Genomic DNA, 22,411 nt, shown 5'->3' on the forward strand with positions numbered 1-22,411 from the left:
GGCCTTTGCTGTCACTGGGCTGGCTAGAACGGGAGCTGGGATGGAAACGGTGCCGGTTACAGTGAGCCCTGAGACACCCTGCACATGAAGCCAAGGAAGCTCAATTACAAAGTTAATAAACATCAACCCCCAGAGGAAACAGCTTTCTGGCTTATCTGCCCCTGCCACTAGCCACGAGTAGATATTTAAATCTAAATTAACCGAGATCAGATAAAATTTAAGGGTAATACAAATCAAAACGTAACCGCCATCGAAAGGAGTTCTTGTCTATAATGGTATCCAGAACCACAAGGATAGTAAGTAAATATGTGGACTGGATCAGCATTTCCTTATACAGCAGAAACCAAAAGGACTAATAAAACACACAGAGGCTCTAGAGTATTTTGATTTCTTGTTCTTAAGGGTTTTAAGTAACAGAGAGCATTTTGTCCTTGCCTGTCTAGAGATGGAGAAGGGATCTCTAATGAATTTGTGTTCTCTGAGTAGAATGTGTGTCTCATGACAGTCTGGCAAACACTTCTCTGTGGTCCGTTCACAAAGGATTCTTATCACACTAGATGTAAGGTATGTGGTATGTAGGTAGGGAACATTCTTCTTAAGCACCCAGTATCCCAGCATCCAGACATGTGGGAATTTTCTAACACAATCATTATTCTTAAATTGACTCGTGGAACCCCGATACTGAGTGCAAACTTGTATGTGTATTCTTTCAAGAGAATGGGAGCCACCCCCACATTAAAAACCGTGTACTAAGAAACCTAATAGTTCCAGTATGCCAATCAGTCACCTAGAGGCCATCGAGACAGCCATTCAAGTCATTCCCCACTTTAAAGTTCCACAAAATGTAGAGCTTACCCTTAAGAAAACAAAGAATATTCCCACCCCACAATAAGATCTTTAGAGTCCATCATCCTTTGTCCTGAGTTGAGAAGATGGCAGGTGAGCGTGTGGAAGAACATGGAAAGGGGTCCGGGCACAAATGGCAGATACTCAGAGTCCGCTTGAAAAAGGAATCACCTGACAGCCCTGGATGAGATGCCTAGTCAAAGTTCTATTCAAAATTCTAGGCAGCCATGTTCAATGTTATTGTATAGAGATAATCGTGCAATGGGGTATAATATCAGCTTGCCAACTGGGAGCTCTCCAAGCAAATGCAAAGCCCACTGAGCTACCCATCCTTTGTAAATGCTTAGAGCCACCCCCTGCTGACGTGCTAAAGCACAATTACACCAGGACTCAGCTCCAATCCTGTGGATTCTAAAGCTGAAAGGGCTGACTTCCAGAGCCATAAATACAAGCTCTCTGTCACCCACTAGAGCCAGAGAAAGAAGAGAACTTGGGATAATTTAACAAGCTGATAATTAAAAAAAAAAAATTAATAAATCATGGGGCTCAAGAGATGACTCAGCGGTTAAGAGCACTGTCGCTCTTCCAGAGGATCTAGGTTCAATTCCCAGAACCCACATGGCCGCTCACTGTCTGTAACTCCAGTTCCAGAGGATCCAACACCTTCATACAGACATACATGTAGGCAAAACATGAATGTACATAAAATAAAAATAAATAATTTCAAAATTAATGAGTTGCAACAGATAACTCTTTATGTGTGGATGTGGTTTACAGTTTGTGAAAGCCCAAAATATGGGGCATAGTTTATTCAGACTGTTTGAACATAATCTCAATAAACACTGGATTGACAATATTCAGAAGGCACTCCAGTATTCTGTGTGCCTAGAGGCCATCATTAGAAACCTCAATTGTCATTACATTATAGATCTCTGGGTGCCAATTAATAGAGTTTTCACTGGAATTTTTCAGAAAATAAACACTGCATTTTCTTTAACAGCGGGGAAGCCTGTGGTGGGTCATATAGAAATTGGGGCAATTCTAAAGAACACTGTGACGCGATACTTGTCTTTCCTAACTCCCGATTCCCATGTAATGACCCCTGACTTTCTCCCAGCAGTCAGTACTCTCATACTAACAACCACCAGAGTGCCCCCGTCCTGCAGATCCCAGCCAGAGCAGTACTAGAGACAGCTTAATCACTTTGTTGACGCTTGTTAAGTCAATAGCAACATATTTAATTGCAAATCATTCAATAAAAGAATATGCAGCACTTGTCACGTGCCAGCAGTGTACGGGGTGCTGGAATTAAAACGCATGAGCCCATTCCTATAAGAGCCTGTTCTCTGTCATGAGGCCAAAAGGAATGAACTCACTCTAAGTTAACAATGTCTTAAAACTGAGAGTCCGTATTCCCATTCCAAAGATCCCATCATTACTTTGGTAGAATGATCTGGAAGCCTCAAAATGTCTGAATCCCAAAAATAAGTTTCTGCTAACAGCAGAGATTTAGGTTAGTATAGCAGAGGCAGATTTAGGCTGGATAATCTTCCTAGCTGGTCTGTTTTGCTTTGTTTTGTTTTTCTGAGGCAGGGTTTCTCTGTGTATCCCTAGCTATCTTGAAACTTGTTCTGTAGACCAGACCCTTCTCAAATTCAAAGAGATCAACCTGCCTCTGGCTCCCACATGCAGGGATTAAAGGCAGGAGCCACCACTGCCTGGCAGATTAGCAATTCTCATGAAGCTGTCTCTAAAGATATGTCAAACACACAGAGCTAAACTGTATGAAGGGAGCTGCGTCTCTGTAGTTTCCAAGACCACCAGTGGCAAGAACACTTGGGAACTTGTGATAAATAAGAATTCTGAGACCCCAATTCAGACTTACTGAGTCGGGAACTCCAAGAGCCCAAATCCACCCACAGAGCTGTATTCTAATAAAGCCACGCAGGTAATTCTGAGGCAAGCCGAAGTTTGGAAGCTGAGGCCTTAATGAATCCGGTAGAGTGCACACATCTGACTTCAACACAAAGGACCCAAATGAGGCATTAACCCTGATGCTGATGGAAATCACCTACTGAAAGAAATGGCAGCTGACAGAACAGTGGCAAACTAGTTCCCAACAGCACACAGCTGGAAATTGCCAGGATGTTAGTATCTGTTGAAAATTCATTTCATGCTTTTTCGACTCTGACCAGCCCCGTGAGAAAATGATCTGAAACCAGGGGAAAGTGGTACACTATCAAAAACCTTTCAGCTAATGAATCCTCCGCCCAGTTCCCAGAGCTTCCTGGTCCAGGAGGCCACTCACAACTCCATGTGTCTTGACAATGACACTATATAGTCTTTCCCCAGCAAAGCTCCATGCATGGAGCTACCCAGGGCACTTCTTTTACAACTCACCAGTTACCGACTTTTCTGCTACATCTCCTGATAGTACGCCTCCCTGAAGGGCAGAAGGGCTGACAGACAAACCTAAAACATACTTTCCAGATTCATCAGAGATACCATTAAAGCAGGGCCAATGGTGTCGATAAAGTCAAGCTCCTGAGATGACACAGCTGTGACAGAGATGGAGATCCACTCTCATGAACGAAAACACCATGCCTGGCACAGGTGCCGCACCGAGCCTCTCCCTTAAGCTACATAACAGGGACAGATCCCAGGAACCTGAGACTTGCATCTAACCAAGCGCTATATTTCCAAGTCTAAGTTCAGTCTCTAACACTATGGGAGGGGTTTAGGGGGAGAACAACTCCCATGAAGCAGTCACTGCTCTATTATGGGGATAACTCAGATAAGACTTTGTGCTGCTGTTTTCTTTGGTGTGGCTTGTCTTTCCCTCTTAAGGGCACATATTCTAGCTATTCTTTGCTTTCCAGAGATATAGAGATATGCGATTCATCTGAGTTTATGGGGGAGCGGGAGGGATCGAGACCAGAGATGGCCATTAAAGAAACATATTTAGAATACTCGAGTGAAGACGCATCTCAGACATTTCCTTGAAATGAGCTGCACACACAAGAGAACACTAGATCAGATGAGCCTAAAAACTTTATGCCATGCTTTCTGTCCTTGATTAAATGCTAGAGACATTACAGGGAAGCCCACACAAGTCCTCTCTGTGTCGGCTTAGAACATGGTAAGGGAAATGATGTGTAGCTCTCATATATCTGGAACTTTTTTTTTTAAAGAGACTGCTTTAAAAGCCATGTGGTATGCCAGTGACAATGACAATGGTGGCGGCAGCCATAGTGGACCCCTCTGCAACACTCCACCCCAATTCCTATCTGAATTCTCATTGGGATTTAAAATGTTTACAGAAGCCTGCATCTTAGATCAGGGGCTCAACATGAAAATGCCAAGCTACCATGAGGAGTCTGAGTGACCAAAACTTAGGGACATAAATGCCTTCTTCTTAGCCCTGATCTCTAAGTCAAAGGTAATCAGCTACCTATTTGTCAGGTACCTGAAAGCAACAGGGCTGAGTAGAAGGCAGTCATTATACAAATGGCAAGCAAAGGCATGAAGTCCTTACTTCTCCGCTAAGGGGATATCTCAGGTAAGACTTTTAAGTTGTGTGTTGCCGTTTTCTTTCCCTCTTAAGGGCATACAGTCCAGCTATTCTTTGCTTTCCAGATTAAAAGTTTGTCCTCTAAGCTGCCTTTCCCCATATCACAGTCTCACCATAGACAATAGAGGAGTTAAAGGAAACAGTTGGTGTCTGATACTGGTCCTTTTCAAAAGACCATTGTCGTATCTAAGCAGAGGCAAATGACCTTGCTTTTCTGAAAATTCCAAGAAAAACCCACACATAATGATGAATTACTCAAAAAGGCTGAGCCTAAAACTGAGAAGAAGAGACAGACAGAAGGATGAAATGATGGGTAGAAGCCTGGGCTGGAAGAGGAAGGGAAGGCCTATCCTCTGGCTCCCTGAGTAAAAGAGGATTAATTATCTTGCATTGAGGTCTACTCCTTCCTGTCTTTGTGGTCAGTGATAGACAAATTGTGTGTATGTCCTCTGCGGGACTGGACTCTCGTGGTGGGTAATGGTGTCCTGTGAGTGCCCAGAGTGGGGAACTATGAAGAGCAACAATCCAATGGTCCAACAGGTATGATGAAGGGGTCTGCATGAGTTCTGATCTCTTAGCAAATTTGACTCCCTTTTGCTTTAAATAAGAGTACAAAGTCTGAAGGAAACCAGATGTCCCTTTAAGGAGGGAGGAAAGAAACAGGTATGTGGCACCTACATCACGGACAGTAATGGCTCTCAAGAGATAAGCAGCGTTAGAAGAAGTCACTCATTCCAATCTGGATCTTTGAGGAGGAAGAAAGGCCTGTGCTCACTATTTTTTCTTCCTCCTTTAGTTCATACTGTGTGCTGCACCTATTGAAAGGAAGGCAACAGCAGGAAAGTGGGTGGGGGTGGGGGGATAACAGGACACAAACCAATAGACCAAACTATCACACCCAAGATATGTTTGCTTTCATCCTCGAGTCGTTTTGTTGCTGTGAATTTGTTCATTCCAACTCACTTTCCAGGTTGTCTCCCACTTACAAATGGCACTCACTGTCATAGCCAGGCTTCCCTCACCTCATACAAAGGACAAAACAAACAGGCAATCCTAGGAACCCCAGAAAACAAAGGTCATGCCAACCCCAGTCATGGCATCTACAGTCAATGGAAAATATGAGGACCCCACATCCTCTGCCGGCAGGATTGCAGATTCCATCCTTGTTCATTCCCAGCGTCCCCAGTCAAGACTCACGATCTACTGGAGTTACATCAAACCCAAATTTCTTACCAGGCCTGCAGTTTACTATCTTGCAAAGCATGTATATTTAGAGGCAACCAGAGAAGTCAAGAATATGCCAAAATGGGAGATTTGAGAACTAACACTTCCTGTAATCCTCAGCAAAATCCTCCAAATAAATTTACAATTCACTGAACAATTTACAAGGGGGAAATCTGTGATACGCACACATAGCCTCAGACCCATATCCAGAGTGCAGAGGAGATACTGAAATTCTTCACGAGAAATCCTACATGCACAACCCCGGGTTCACTATAATGAGCTTCATCCACTCAAAGGCTACAAACACATTTGATCTTCCTACTCTGAACTGTTCCTTCCACATGAAACATGTGCTTGCCTGCTGAGATGGCCAAGTAGGTGGAGGAAAAACAATCTCCCATCTATGATGTAGAATCTCTTAAGTCAGACACGCCACTTCGTCCCTTCACCCCTGACCTGAAAAAGTGCAAACAAGAGTAGGCTATCTCACAAACTATGTCAGAGATCCCAAGTGCCTACCCACATAACTGTCCCTGAGAAAAGAACAGGCAGAATGGCAGAGTGCAGTACAGAGAGCAGCAAGTAGCTTCCAGAATAGCCAATGCCCGAGGAAGAAAGAACACTTGTTAGATCTATTAGATGAGCAAGCAAGCAAGAAAGAAATGCCATAAAATGGGATACCACATTTTAAATCAGATTAGCATTTTCAAAAAGACTACATTATCATCTGCAGAAGAGAATGTCGTGAGGAAATAAAACGATCTCCCTATGCAGATGTAGCTTCTAAGAAAAAGGAAATGCATTCAGAGGGGGTTGTTGCCTTTCCGCCATCTTTCATGTCAAATCTGGGTTTTATTGTAGACATTTGCCTTCAAATTAAAACTAGCCAACCCCTATTAAGAGCAAGATAAGGCTCTCCTAAGTCAGCAGGTAAGCACAAATTAAATCACACCTTTTACTTAGCTCATCCTTTCAGATCAATAAAATTAAAATCCCTGACATGTAAGAAAAAGACCTTACCATCCTAGTTCCTCGGTGACTTTCTGTCACAAAAAAATAAAAAGAAAGAGAGAGAGAGAGAGAACAAAGTTCAAAAAGTGTCGTGCACAGCAATTAAAATCTGCACCTGGATGACTGCATGTTCGTACCAGAGCCGGTCTTAACAACACTTCCTAACAATGTTCCTGTTGTGAAAATCTGACCCCCACAAAGAACAAAGTAGTTCTTAAACTGGTCACTACTACCACCGGGAGTACAGTCAGTTATTGACACATTAATCACCTGTGTGTGATTTAGCAACTGTGAAGTGGAACCCAGGAGTCTGGATTTTGAATAAGCTCTCAAGTGATACAGACGAGGTTCCTCACTCTCAATGAGATGCAAGAATCTAAATGACTTCACCTTGAATGTCAGGTCCCACCTTGCAGGTGTGCAGAAATCCCCCGAAGGATTCCATTAATAATAATGGATGCTTAGTGGGTAATTAGGTAATGTTCCAAACACTTGGCACATTAACCCATTGAATTCTCCCAGTAACTCTTTGTTATCATCCTGATTTTACAGGTAAGAAAATTGAATCCTAGAGTAATGAAGTAACTTTTCAAGGTCACTGGGGCTTCTGGAGGAGCTGAGCTTTGAACCCAAGGAGCCTAATTAGAGAGCTTTAAAGGTAACTCCTGCTCACACTGATTCTCAATGAGATGAAGCAGGTATTTGGGGAAACTGGATGCTGGGAACTGAAGGGAAGGTGACACTAGCTAGCTCCTATGCGCCTTGGAAGAAAATGCAGAGCCCACAGAGGCACAATGCTTCCACGTGGTCACTACCGGAGGGAATACATTAGTCAGTTACACTGTACAACCAGAAGGGGAAAAAAAATCCAACCAGCTTCCCCTCAACATCTTAGCAGATGTTCTCTGAACAGGTTACAACAGCCTACAGGCTGTAGGAACACTGTACAATGTCTAAGTATGCGGAGAGCAAAGATGTCTGGGACAGGACACTGAGGATGAGAATAGAATCCATTCCCTCCGGAATCTCTCCTTTGGCGATCCTTACTTCATTTTGGCTAAAGGGAAGAATGCATAAAATCGAGCAGCACCTTGCTCTCAAAGCTCCTGGTGGAAAACCCGTGTCTTTGCGGCAGAAATGAAAAGAGGAAAAGGCTTTGGTGTTGGAAACGTGCTTCGTGTCCCAGTCCGGGAGCTTGAGCTTAACCGGAAGTACCCTGTGTGCTGCACCCGGTGACTTGGGAGCTCAGGACCAGCCAGGGAGTTTTGATGGCGCTGTCCGAGGTGCCAAGGAGGGCTGTGACCACACTTTGCCTTCTGTGGGACTGAAAAGCTGCTTTGTCTACTGCAAGCAAACGGAGAAGGGGGCTGTCTGGAGGCGGGGTGTCCTAAGCAGGTCACAGCAAAGGGGAACCTGGTGGGTGGGGAATCTAAAAGAACTGTAGAAGGTGGTCGAGGGAAGGGACCTTCCCTGAGAGACCAGTAGAGTACTGCTCCAAGGAGTTATTTGCAGCCGCCCGCCGCAGCATGCAACACAATGCAATCAGTCCGCCTTGTGCAGCTCACTGACTGGGCATGACTGCAGGGACCGGACCCCTCCCCCGCCCCAAGCCCCTATCTAAATAGTTCAACCCAAGCACTCTATGGCCCGGATCATTCTGTGGAGGTGGGAGGGGGAGGTGAGAACTGGAGAACAAGGAGGAGAAAGGGAGAAACCCAGCCAGGGGGTGTCTGTGGGAGGATGTGAACAGCAGCAGGAAGCATCACTGCTTAGAGATGCTGCTTCGTTTCTAATGAGGTGCTGCTGCCTAGAAGCACCATGCACCAGCCAATCCCAAAGCAGCTGAGGCAGGGAACTGGAGGGGTGGGGGAGAGAAGGCCAAAAACTAGAGGTTGGGGGCTGCAGGGGATGTTCAGGCCCTGGGGGGAAGCAAGATGCCTTGCAAACTAATACTTGAACCCCATCCCCCCCCCACCCCAGCCTCAGCTTTCTCACTGCTGCACACCTGAGAGGAGGGTTGGGGGAGGGAGCATGGGGCAAAGAGGAGGAGTCTCTTTTGCAGGTGTATTCTTCCCAAGAACCATGTCTCCAGAGGCACCAAAGTCCCTGTCCCCAAGAGGACCCCCCACATCTAGCCTCAAAACATTGGCTTGCCTCCTGTAATCCCCTGAAACACCCTACCAACCTCAACTCCTAATGGCCTTGACAGGCATGCAAATTCTTAGTGCAGAGCAGGCAGGAAGCTGCCTGATCAGCAGCCTGCATTCAGTGCGCTTGGTAAAACCTGCAAAGATGTTTCTTCCATCCTAGCCTTTTACTCCCAAACCATCACCTCCATAGATGACCTACCCACTCCTTGTAAAGAGCAACACCCTTGGCTTTAGAGAGAAATTGTTTGCACACCTCTGACCCTCAGCTGATGGGTTCAGGCCCAGTAGATCTATGGTTCAGTATACTGGGAGAGCAGCCAGGTATGGCAAACATTAAGAAGCAAGAGTAACAACCCAGGACCAAGAAAGGAAGAACACACCTCCTTGCCTGAAGAAAGAACTCCAACTTTGAGCTCTTTGGGCTGGTGGTGACATGATCATCTCCCCTGACAGGCATTCACTTTCAGTAGAACTTAAAGTTGGTCTCCAGAGTTAGCTGAGTCCCTAGCCCAACGCCTTTTTCATAAGTACTCATTTGTCTTCTTGTATACATGGGTCTACTCTTTGGAGCTTCTCATCTGGCAAATCCCTCCCAGAACCTCAACTTCTCTGCTGGCAGACAGTGCAAGTGTCTTCCCAGCTGGTAGGAATGGGAGCAGAGGGACTGGCTTAAGTGGTGGAAAAGAGAGAACTGATTATGAAAGAATCCTTGAGATTTGAGGTAAGCCAAACCACATGGAGTGCAGCTTCTGAAAGGGTTAGGACTTTGGGGGTGGCCAAGAAACAGACAAAGCCCAGAAAGAGGCAGATGTCTCCACACCAGGCACCTAAGTACACTTAGAGATTTCCACATGGAAAATAATCCCCAAAACCAAAAGTCTTACCTTGAAAACCACTACTGCCCAAATAGGTCTCCGGGGCATCAGGCTTGCCCCGTGAATGCAACAAGGTAGGGTGCACTTGAGCAAAGGGGCAAATTTTGGCACCAGGAAGGGGTGGGGAATAGATTCCATGCTAGGTGCCCCCCCTCACCCGATGGAATGCAAAGGGGGAGAGGGAAGTCATGGTGGGTAAGAAAGGATATGGCCAATCGATGAGCTTCTTGGCGTATTTCCTGACAATGTTATCTTCTCCGAAGATGAACAGGGATCTGTTGACCGTGAAACAGTTCTGCCGGACTGGTATGGGGTTGTACAAAGCCATAGTCCGCGCCCTCTGCGCTTTTGACTGCTTGTAGGCGGCCGCCGGCCCCGAGGCCGGGACGGGGGTTCCTTGTCGGTTCCTGCTCTGGTCCGAGTCTCCATCGCCTGAGCCTGGCCTGCCAACGACCACCGCCTCCCCGAAGCGAGCCATCCTGAAGTTTAAACAGACAGAAGACACACAAAGGTGATCGCCGAACACCCGCACACAACAAGAGGCAGAAAAGACACAGGCAGGCTCAGAGCCTTATCCACACAGGCGCAGGGACCACCGCCTCTGGGGACCCCTGCAGGCTCTTCAGCCCTGCTCTGAACTGTTGAATCTAAAGGCAACCTCTGCGAAGCTCCATTCCTCAAGAAAAAAAAAGAAGAAGAAGAAGAAGAAGGGGGTAGGGCTTCTAGAGGGAATATTTTCCCCCAAAATGCCAGCGTGGGGTGGTGTTCAGGGACCGGAGAGGGGTGGAGAAGGTCGGTCCTCAAACATAGCTCCTCTTCTGGCACACGTACCACCTGGCTGAGAGAAAGGCAGGCACTGGTCCGCTAGGTAACAGTTTGCTGATTTATTGGTCGGGGTGAGGGGTAGAGAGGAAGAAGGAAATGAAAACAAAAGAACTTTGAAAAAAATGAAAAGAAAAAAAGACAAGGGCCAGCTACGGTGACATGCTTTAGAACGCCAGCCCCTGCAAGTCCATCTAAGAAATTCCACAGCCAAGACTTGGCTCTTTAAATCTGCCAGCGGAGATGCATCCAAAGGTTGGAGAGAGGGAGATGGAGGTGGGGGGGAGAGCGGTACTAAGGTTCCTGCGTAAACCGCATCGCCCGAAAAATGAAGATGAGAAGTCGAACCAGCCGGAGAGGGGCAAATGACTTCACAGCTCCTGCTTTTGGGGTAGAAGTTGAGCAGCAACCAGAGAGCAGCGAAGCCCAAGTGCCAGCATCCGCCCAGAGCGCTCGCCGCTGCCGCCGCCGCCGCCGCCTCCCAGGATCAGCATGCAACAGCGATCCGCGGCTGCGCCGGGAAGAGGGTGGGAGAGCGAGCGAGCGAGCGGGCGGGCGGTCGCAGTGAGGAACAGGTTGCAGTCAGCCTAGCTAGTGATGGCAGGGCATAGGACTTAATCCACATACCGAACTTCCTCACCAAAGACCAGCTCTTTCTCCTCCCGGCCTTCCTGGCTACAGAGAGCAGAGACGATGCTTAAGGGCAGGTTGAGGAGCACAGCGCAGCAGCGCAGCAAGGTGGCCAAGGATCCGAGAGAGACGCGGGGGCGGGGCTCTCAGAGTCCAGCGTGGTGAGGCTGGTTTGGCTTGTGAATTCGTTTGACTGAAGGCTACCTAGGCAAGGGTCCAAGGAAGAGTCGCGGTTCCCTCAGGAGATGGAAAAGAGAGGCCCACTGAAGCTGGTGATGCCTGCAGACTCTCTGCAACAGATCAAAGACCTGTCCAGGAACACTCTCTTTGGTCCTAGGAAGGGTACTCAGGGCTGTGCCTCTTTCCATACTCTGCATAGGGTTCTGCTCGCCACTGCTCTAGTGGAGAGTAGGGACTTGTGCACCCCACCCTAGGATCTTGTAGCCTCTGCTTTGGATCTCCTAGGTTCCACTACCATCAACAGGGATCCCCAGGGCAAAGAGAGTGCCCTCTTCCTAAACCAACACTTAACAGACCTCATAGAGAAGTACCTCTGCTTCTCTGGGACCTTCTGTCCTATGGACCCTAAGGGACCTTACAAAGCAGCCTTCTAGATTGGGTTCCACTTTCCTCCTGGCAGGTGGCCCAGATATTCCAATCCCCAGACAGAGAGCCTAAGCAAAGTGCCCTCAAAATCCTAACAAAGGGGGTTTCCCACCCACCACCACCTTTTACTTTCAACCAAGGTCCATTGATCTTCTCAAACCTATGTCATTTTAAAAAAAAAAGTGTCTGAGCTGCAGAGGGAGGACATGTAGTCCAGAGAAAGAAGCTCTGTGTTTAACAATCTAGTCCTTGCCTACAGGAGACTCCGTGGACAGTCTATCCCTGTCCCCTCCCATCATCTGCACTGTCTGGAACATACTTTCCTTGACTTATGTTCACCCTTGGCTTCAACACATAGTTGTATCCATAACCTTTCTACGGAAGCGAAGGAAGCGCTGAGGGCAAGGGCTGGCTGAAGACGTAAGCAAAGGCAAACCAAAGCCCCAGTGTTGGAAGTCACCATGAGGGCAGCGCCACCTCGGCAGGCCTGAAAGGCAGTGTGTGAAATTAACTGATTAAGAGATAAAGTGGTGTCTGGGTGTTGGGCACGTGTATTCCTACTTGTATGTGTCTGTGAGTGTCTATGTGTGTGCACTGATACATGTCTGTTGTATGAGAATGTTGAGTGTGTAGGTGTGTGTGACAGAAAAGGGTCTGTGTACAAGAAATGCAAAGAAATGGCCTCAACACAGGGATGCCTTGCAATCACCCCTGCCCTCAGGAAGCGAGTGTTGACCCTGGGATTCATCGGAGATCATTTCAGATCAAATCTCGGCTGGAAGTGTGCCAGTGCCACCTGTTATTGTGATCTCACTTTGCCGAGGAGCTTATTAGGAGACAGAGTAAAGGAAGGTGGCTGTGAAGTCTCACTAGATGGTCACCTAGACAGAGTGGCTATCTCAGAGCTCTGTAAACTTCACGGGACTAAAAAAAATCTGATCTTCCATAGCAGAGGAGCCATACAAACCATTCATTTAGCAAATATATTTGCGTACATTCCCCACAACAGACACTATTTTAGACATTGGGGATTAAATAATGAGCCATATGGATGATGACATAAATGATGTGTCTTTCATAACTTCCACGAGATTGTATAGCCTAGCAAGCTCTGCTCTAAAGCTCACTTCAAGGATGAGACATAACACCTTCCTCATCATGCCTCTGTGTCTGTTTGCTAAACAGGGCACACTAGCCTTTTACCTTCCACAAGTACTTCCGAGAAAGACTAAGGACTCCTGCCTTGTCTCTTTACCCAGTAAGCCAAAATCTAGTACTGATTCGGGTTCCTCTTTCTTCCATACTCTGTGAGTCCTGTGACTGCTGAATTCTTTAGAAGCCTAGAATATGCAAGACAATACACTGGCCACACTGGGACCTCATGGGGCTGAGCCTAGCCTTCCTGCATTCCCACGGAGCAGGCTTTACCAACATCTAGGCAGAGTTTACTCGGGAGCAGGAATGGCTCTGTGGTAGAGTTCATTAGGATTCTTGGAGAAGCAGTCCCAGAGGGCCAGGGAAAATATTATGGCATCAGTAGGTTTAGAAGGGGGCTTGGTTTAAGGGCAGCAAAGCTGAGGCGTGTTCTTCTCTTTTCCCCTTCAACCTGAATGTCACAGCTTTGAGAGCTTTAAGACCTCTGGGTCTCTATACTGGCTTCCTTCTCTTCACTTTGCAACTTGTCAGGTGGATACCGTTTTAAAGATTAAATTGCACCAGCGATTGTTATAGCTACCAGTGTACATAAGCCCTACAGCAGGGCACTACTATAGCCCTCACAGCCCAGAGGAGCGTGAATTAAGGTGCTGATTCAGACCACAGAACAGCAGAGCTTCGGAGTCATGAGGTGTTGGTTCCGATCTGATAAAAGGCAGAGTGTAAACATCTAATGGATCTGATTTTCAGTTTCTAATAGCCATGCTACATAATTGCAACGTGTATATCATCAAGTGGAGACACAATGATGCTAAGCCTGTGGATGCCCTGCCTCCTACTCTCAAGATGAATTCTGACCGGTGCCTAAATATTCCAGGAACCACACTAAAGGGAACTATCAGGAGTGGCCAGAACATTGCCATCATGATCCTTGTATGGAAATCTGGTAAGTATGTTTCCCCCTGGTTTTACTGTTCTCTTAAAGACCACAAATGGAAGTGTGGAGAAGCAGCAACTGATCAGAACTCTGGAAACCAGTTTTAAAACCCTTGGAAAACCCTTTTCTCAGCCTCAGGGAGCCAGAAGTCTTATTTCCCTGTTGCCAGAGCACCATCTACTGGTCACTCCTGAGACAGCACTCTGAGTACAAGTACTTAGCAATACAGTACCTCAGGAACCAACCTTGAGAGCTCAGAAGTCCTAAATCAGTCACCAGCTCTATGCCACTCTCAGTGGAACTTTGTCGAGATCTACACCCTCCATTTCACACTACCAGCAATTCCTCTCACAGCTCCCAAGAAGTTCATACCCCCTTATTGGGCACAAGGTTACCAACACACACACACACACACACACACACACACACACACACACACGGGAGGGAGGAGCAGAGGGGTGAGGAGGAGAGAGAGAGAGAGAGAGAGAGATCGGGGGTGAGGGATGCTCAGGATGTAGCAGCCAAATGTTCTGCATGTTTCCCTGCAAGCTGTGATCTGCAGACTCAGAATTCAATAGGAGCAGAGGAAGCCACTGAAAAACTTTCCCAGATTATTGAACATATACAGATTATTACATTTCAGAATCCTTTTTCCTGTATCCCTGATACTCCTGTGAACAATTCAACTGTCAGACAAGATCGAGGAAGACTGACAGGAGTATTTTCAGCCTCGTATGTAAGAGAAGGGAGGCAAAGCCATTTCAGTATCCCCAGACCAGGCAGGCCGTGGAGCACATGCCAAGGCATACAGAGTGGTGAGTTGAGAATCTACCCCATTCATTCACAAAGATCTTTCCAGACCTCACAGGCTTTGGGCCCTCTTCATATAAGATTTTAGCCACTCATTGAGGAATCTGAAAATCTGGGCCTTGGCTGAAGACATGTTCCCCTCCCACCAATCCTGATCACTCTGCCTTGCCAATTACACTCGGGTGGCTTGTGCTTAAACTATCAGAGGCCCCTTTGTTCTATTTTCTCCTTATTGAGCTTTTCCAAGAAATAGACTCTTATGCAAAACAGTGCTCTAAGGAACATAATGCAGAGAGGGCTTGGGAGTGGGTTCCTAAGACAAAGTTGGCAGGAAACCTTGTGCAAATGCACAGCGGAGCAGAAGAGCAGGATGGAAATGCAGACATCTCGGGAGGCTGCTGGCATTCACAGCACCGCACAGCCTTGACTCTGGCGGAAAATGGAATTTCACATCCTTATATAACAATGTCCAGCCCTGGAACGAGCATCTCGCAGACCTGGGTTTAAGGAACCACAGAATACCAGTACCTATCAGTTGATCAAACAGCTGGAACTTGCCCAAAGGAATTTTTGAACCTATCACTTAATGGTAACTCAACACCTCTTCAGTAATAACAGCACTAAGGACATCTTACTGCTTCTTTGCTGCAGAGATGTGAGACATATTCTATTTGTTATCTGAGGCCCAGAAAGTAAGGGACTTTTCCAGTGACAGAGAGCTGGGAAACAGCAGTCAGCTCTCCTGATAATAATAAGCCTCAGATTCCTTATTGCAGTGGCTGCTGTTAAGGTGATGTATGTCAAACAATGTCTTCCTTGCTTAAGAGTTAGGTCACAGACATGAGGTTAGTATTGCAGAAGAAAGGCATGAAGTTAAGTTAAGAGTCTCCCAGGGGATTAAATAAGAATACACCATACCAATAGACTGTTATGAAAGAGTGTTCGTTGATCTGTATATAGCTCTTGGAGTGGCACCTATCACACAGTAAGTGCTGTGTAAGTGTCTTTCCCATGTCTTGTCTATGTCACTGAAAGTGGGATAACACACAACAGGCACCTTGTGACTAATGGGTAGCTTTCTGTTTCAGAAAGGACAGAATACAGTCATTGAATGGCTTTGGTTTGAGGGCTGGGGGTAGATTGGGGAGTAGAAACATATAAGTGCCTAAGATATGGTCAAAAAAGGAATAAAGCTAGGTGTGGTGTTATATACCTGTAATTCCAGCACTCGGGAAAAGGGAGGCAATCAGATTCCCACTTTGAGATCAGTCTGGGATACACAGTGAGCCCTATCTCCCAAACTCAAGGATGGGGATGTGGCCCAGTGGCAGAGTGCTTATCCAGCATGTACACAGCCCTTGGTTCAATACCCAGCAGAAAGAGAAAAGAAAAGGGCAAGACTGGGGCAGTATCAGAAATCCAAAGGCCCATGCTACTTGAGAGGGCTGGATGTTTACTGATTCATGAATTCATAAACCACTTGGCACATATTCATAAAGCCCTTTTCATGTGCTGGACATTTCTCTTGGACTTCTGGAGCTCAAAGATAAACTAGAAATGGTCTAAGAACTCTAAGAACATAGAGTTTAAAGGATAAACAGTGGAGACCGTTTCCTGAAAGGCTCTCTCCTAGAAATAGGACATGGAGTGCACAGAAAGAGACTAAGAAGAAGACAGTCCTTTCAAATGGAGGCAACCAGTGAAAGCAATCAGTCCATGATGCCCCAGTATTGTAGCCTGGGAGGACAACCCACCATATGAGAGCTCCGGCTGGAAACTACATACAAGATACATGGGGTCGACTATGCCACCTGCATTTCTATTTGCATGCCCCGTGTCTGGAATCACAGAGATGTAGCCTCACTTCTTTAATCCTTTTTTTTTTTTTTTGGCATCAAATGAGATCACTGTTCAGCCTGAATGAACAAGCAAATATGTTGACCTACTAGATGTTAACTGCCATTTGGAAAGTCAACGGCAGCGATTTAGAGCCTTTGACTGGAAAGACTGGATCTTGGCCCCATCTCTGCCCTCCTCGCCTCCTCACCTAGAGGACCACTTGTGCTGCTCTGCCAAGGTCAAGGTAAGTGAGAGAGACTCAGCAGAGCTCCTGTGCCTGCTACTGAGGGTGATCAGAGAGTAGGAACCACTAACCGAAGCAGCCCGCCCCCCTCACCCCACCCTCTTGGCCTCTTGTTTCAGGAAACACATCAATGGAGCCCACATTCTGCAAAGCTCACTCAGCCTACTTGGGCTTAGATTGATTCATCCATTCTACAAATATATAATGAGTGCAGTCTGTGTACCTGGTACTGTGTTAGATGCCAGAACAAGTAAGGGGGTGCCTAGGAAGGGAAGGGTTCAGTGTGGACGCTGCAACTGCCACGCCTGTCTAGCTAGCTCCCCTTTCTGAAGGATTCTCTTGAAGGTTATGCTCCCAGAGCAGAGAAAGCAGCTTACAGCTGAAGCCGAGCCTTAGGAGGAGCCTGAGACCAAAAGACTGTTTACCCATCGTGCCTCTCTTGGTGCCCTCTGGGTGGGAACCAACAGCAGATTAAGTCACCAGCTGTCCATCACTGCACCCTCTCTCCCCCAGCCTCTCCTACACTGAGCGGCTGGTTGCACCCACTCGGTATAAAATAATCGGAGTGAATAAGGCATCTCCACATGATACGGACTCGAGGGCAGTTTTGAAATGTACACCTGTGAAGGACATTTGCTGGCACTGCCTCTTCCACTCAGCAGAAACTGCGCTACAGCTCTCCAATGACCTGGGATGTTGTGTTGACGTCTGCTTTTCCCTCGCCCATCGGTATCATTTGGTACAACTGGCTTCCTTTTCTTCCCAGAGAACCACCCCTCATCTTCATATCCCAGTTACCAAATCTCCCAGTTTCTCACTCTTCCCATCTCTGGCTTTTTATTGCTCTCACCTTGCTGTGCAGGACGCTCGGGGTCTCCTCCGCCCCTTCCTCTTCCCTCTCTGCTGTTCTTCCCTTTGGGCTCTCATCCTTGCCATGTGCTCTCACGTCTACCCCCTTAGCTCTCATCTTTCACCTCACCTCCAGTGAAGTAACACATGTCTTCTAATCATTCCAAGCTCGGTGTAAATTCAAGCCAAGTTCTCCTTCCTACGATTATAATTTTTATCCCTGGGATGCGGTTGCCCCAGCCAATCATTTAAATTGAGTGACTTCCTATTGCTTATAAAATGACCAAACTCCTTAGCCCACCATTTCAAGAAAATCTGGACAAGTTGGATCTTCCAGATCTTTCCCACGCATGTGCCAAGTGTGTCGTGCTCCACCCAAATCACAGTTGCGCCGCAAACGTGGCACCCACCATTGCCTGAGATCATTTAGCACCTGTTGAGACTGATCTAGAACTCCCGCTTTTCGCTTCTCCAGCTCCAGCCACTGGTCAGTTGAGTTTCACCTGCCCGTGTCTTTCACAGTCCTTCCAACTCCATGCCCCCCTCTCCTGCTCATGCACGGAACTTCATCTCCTTCATCTTATTACGTAGGATAATTGCATTTTATTAGCTTCATGGCAAGCCTTTACAAAGTACCTAGTCAAATGGATGAACAGATGTTTTTGCAACTCCTTTTGATTAAAAAGAAAGAAAGAAAAGGAAAGAAACGGAAAGAAAAGAAAACGGATGCCTGCTTATTTACCAGTTAGGTAGTTAGGTATCTGCCCTGTCTGGAGAGCTGCCCTTCTTGCATATTCTGGATCTGGCTTTGGGTCTCTTTGCTTTATGGCCAGATGTTTCCAGCTGCTCCTTCGAGTATAGTGATCACCTCCTCCTTTATATTACGAAGGGGTGCTCACCTTTCCTGAAGGAAGTCAACTGATCCTGACCCACAGAATCTTATTACCACTTCAACCTCAGCTTTAAAAAAAAAAAAAGAAAGAAAGAAAGAAAAGAAAACGAATCATCAAATTAGAAAGTTCCGAAGACTACCTCCAGCCTTCAAACGCAGGGCTGAATAATATTGCCAAGTGGGTTGTGAAAGGAAGATATTGAGATTCCCCACCCTCCACATCAAGAAAAGTTTCAGAAAACACGAAACACAGAATAAAAGTTAGCCAAAAAACAAACAAACAAACAAACGTCATTATCATGTCTCTTTCCTGAATAAAGAATTACACTGGAAAAAGATATCCCACTGGGCGCTGGGCAGTGGTGGCGCATGCCTTTAATCCCAGCACTTGGGAGGCAGAGGCAGGCAGATTTCTGAGTTCGAGGCCAGCCTGGTCTACAAAGTGAATTCCAGGACAGCCAGGGCTACACAGAAACCCTGTCTGGAAAAACAAACAAACAAACAAAGACATTCCAATCCCTAGATATAAAAATCAAGCAAACAACAACAAAAATCACACACAAACATGAACATGCACACACACACACACACCTCACCCTAGATTCAGCTCTGATTCGATCTGCCACTCAGGTGTACAGACATGCAAGTAATTCTTTTATGCCGTTGAGAGCATTCAGACAGGCTTAGTTCAGCACTTGTAAATGTGAAGAACGACAAGCTTCTTAAGATAGTCAAAGGACTAAGTAAGAAGGAAGCCTGGGAGTGTGGTTGAGTGGGAGAGCACTTGGCTAGCATGTGGGAGACCCTTGATTCAGTCCCTAGTACTGCAAAAAAGTTAATTAATTAATTAATTAATTAATTAAACAGGGAACTGTGGAAAAATAATTTCCAATCAAACAAGAATTTCTCAAATATTTATTCTGTTCTAAGACCCTTGGCAAGTCAATTCCTGGAACATACACATAGACACACTCACAATGCCATACTCTAAGATACTTTGTTGTTTCTTAACACAACCACTTTGTCCTTAGTCACATTATTCGAAATGTGTACATAGTCAATAATTAAAACAATAATCCCAAATTTCCACATATGCTATTTTCTTTTATTCCCCAACAAAACACAACTTCATATGGCAAATTCAGAGCTATTAAAAAAAATCAGAAAAAAATAAGCACCCGTCAAAGAAACAAAAGTTAATGTGTGAACTATCAGAGTGAACACTGGGTGTTACAGCACAAGCCTGTAATCTCAGCACTTAGAAGGCTGGGGCAGAAATATTTCAAGTTCAAGGCCAACTATGGCTGCATAGTGAGACTGCATCTTTACAAAACAATCAAGAGCCAATGAGACAGTTTAGCAGGTAGGGGCACCTCCAAGCCTGGTGATGCAGGTGAGTTTGATACCTGAGATCCACGTGGTAAAAATAGAGAACTGACTCCTGAAAGTTATCCTCTGGCCTCTACACACACACACAGACACACTCACACACTGACTCAGACACACACACACACATGGGCACACACTCACATGTGTGTGACTAACTTAAAAAACAGAAAGAAAATATAATGTAACATATCATTTACATAATTAACATGCATATAATTTTAAAGCAATAAATAATTAAAATATACAGGCTTAGAGTAATTATAATAAATTTTAAAAGCTATTAAGTCAAAGGCACTATTCCTAACTTTTTTTATTTCTCAAAATAATCTCATGGCATAGGTACTATTATGATCTCCCTTTTATAGATATGAAAAGTAAGACCAAAAAAAGATCAAACAATTTTCTGATAGGTGGTTAAGTGGCATAGAAAGACAACCTAGGATTACCTAACTCTCATACCCATTATCTTAGCCCCTGTATGGCCTCTAACTGACATCAACAGAGACTCGAGTGAGTTGCTCTATTTCATCATAATTCTACAATCCCAAGGGTAGAATCCAGACTCTCTAGGTGGTGCTGACAGTGCTCAGAACCCAGGCATTGCAGCACACAACACTGCTAGGAGACATATACCTCAGCCCTGCTTCTGTTTATAAACACTTGTGCAAAATAGCATTGCATCTCAGGGACTACCAGAAGAGCCAAATGTGGCAACCAACCCTCAAGGTGCATTCTGGTTCATTGTCAACTTCATTTATCGTCTCGCACTTTAGTCTCTCAGACCATCATCTGTCCTGCCAACATGCGTCCTAGTTCAAAACCTGTTTCAACTCCTCGAAACTCTTCAAGCCCCAAGAGTCATGCTGCTCCCCAAAATGACTCCTGACAAGTACAGTTTTGCACTTAATCCATCTGTTTGTCAATGAATGGCCAAATTTATCTGAAATGCACTAACCCTTGAACTTTCTGTGGGTCAATCCCATAATCCTTTTGGAAAAAACTACTGGCCAAATTCCTGTGGGGATCAGTGAAGAAGTGAAAGTCAGGGAGGAGAAAGGGACAGTGCTCACTCAAAGCAGGAAGCAAGGATCTGTTTCACCCCAATGTGACCCAGAATGGTGTAGTCAGAGAATCCAGAGACGACACTAGGAATATCGATCCTGAACACTAAGAGTGGCTTCAACTTTTTCATGAGCACTTCTACTGCCAACGCAAGCCATGAAAGTATTCAGCAAATTTAAATCCTCCTGCCTCTCAACTTGTTTTCCTGCCTGCGCTCCAGCAGGTAAAACACCCACAGACTCACAGTGCTCTGGGCTGTAGAATTCACAGGAGTCTATAATGTTCAGGTTATTTTTAAACTTTCAGGCCACTCTCCCTCCCCACAAACAGCAGGCCTGCCATTTAGAACAGTGTTTAACCCACACCCCACCTGCTTTGAAACTTTAGCTTTTTGTGTTAAAAGAAAAGAAGCAATCCTTCAAACACACACACACAAGGTGAAGACAGTACCAGCTGTGTAGGGGTAAAAGACCCTTCTCACAGGATGATGTCAACCTTGTTACAATAGTTATAAAGACACTTAGTCAACTCAAGGGTCATATCACTGCAAGAGAAACTAGTGATGTATTTGCAGGGACACACACCAGGCATTACAGACAAAGTCAAAAGACAACTCCATGCTCCCAAATGGAGAATTATACTCACAGTAAGGCTCTCAGGATCTTTTATTTGTTCAGGGAACAAGGTAGGTGATACAATGGGTTCTGTCACAATTTTCTTCAAATTAGCTATCTTCTGTTTGGTTTAGTTTTGGAGACAGGCTCTCACTGTGATCTAGGCTAACCTGAAACTCATAGTAAACCTCCTGCCTCCACCTCTCAGGTGCTGGAATTACAGACATGAGCTACCATAACTGGGCTTTTAAGTTCTTTCCTTAGAGAAAAAATAGTCAGGAAAGGGGAAGAAAGTTCCTCTCAACAAGAAGAGGATTGAGTAGAAAATGTTTTGCCATTTTAAGTCAGCAACTGTTAATAACTAATATTTGTGAAAGACAGAAGCTCTGTATATCCATCACCTGGCTTGAGCTATACAAAGGGTCTCTGCACTATAAACCATATCTTGTACAAGACAAATCAGGATCAATAAAGTCAAGTCTATAAAGTCACGTAGCACAGAGTTAGAATGGATGTCTGAACCTACCACATGCCAGAGGTTTCAGGCTACTATACCTGAATGTCTGCATCCCCTCCAAATTTTAGGCTGAAACTTATTCATCTCTGCAACGGTATTAAGAAACGGAGCCTGGGCTGATGAGATGGTTCAGTGGGTAAAGGCACTTGCTGCCAAGTCTGAAGATCTGAGGCAGCCCTCTGATCAGAGACAAGCTGAAGGCACAGTATGGCCTGGAACCTGTAGCCAGATGAGAATGGCTTCAAGCATTTGAGGAAGAAAAGCTTGCAACTACTCAGGAGTCAATGAGGACCAACCAGTGGACACTGAGCCCTCCTCAATCCGTGGACAAAAGAAGAAAGGTTAAAAAGTCCCCTTACCTGGAAACT

At 45.8% G+C, this 22,411-nt stretch overlaps 1 protein-coding gene across 23 annotated transcripts in view; it reads right to left on the bottom strand.

Moving 5' to 3' along the window:
* Positions 1 to 22,411, bottom strand: part of Cacna1e (calcium channel, voltage-dependent, R type, alpha 1E subunit) — a 493,980-nt gene that overhangs the window by 324,959 nt on the left and 146,610 nt on the right. For 21 of the 23 annotated variants that reach the window (XM_030243929.1, XM_017312578.2, XM_017312848.1 and 18 more), the window contains one exon: positions 9,887 to 10,156. In XM_030243929.1, coding sequence (XP_030099789.1) covers positions 9,887 to 10,156 — 270 coding nt within the window. Of the gene's footprint in view, positions 1 to 9,886; positions 11,900 to 22,411 lie in introns of those variants that run through there. The other 2 variants (XM_011247916.3, XM_030244154.1) reach the window with 2 other exon arrangements.

The sequence above is a fragment of the Mus musculus genome, chromosome 1 (assembly GCF_000001635.26).
Source record: "Mus musculus strain C57BL/6J chromosome 1, GRCm38.p6 C57BL/6J".
In the NCBI taxonomy this organism is placed as follows: Eukaryota; Metazoa; Chordata; class Mammalia; order Rodentia; family Muridae; genus Mus; species Mus musculus.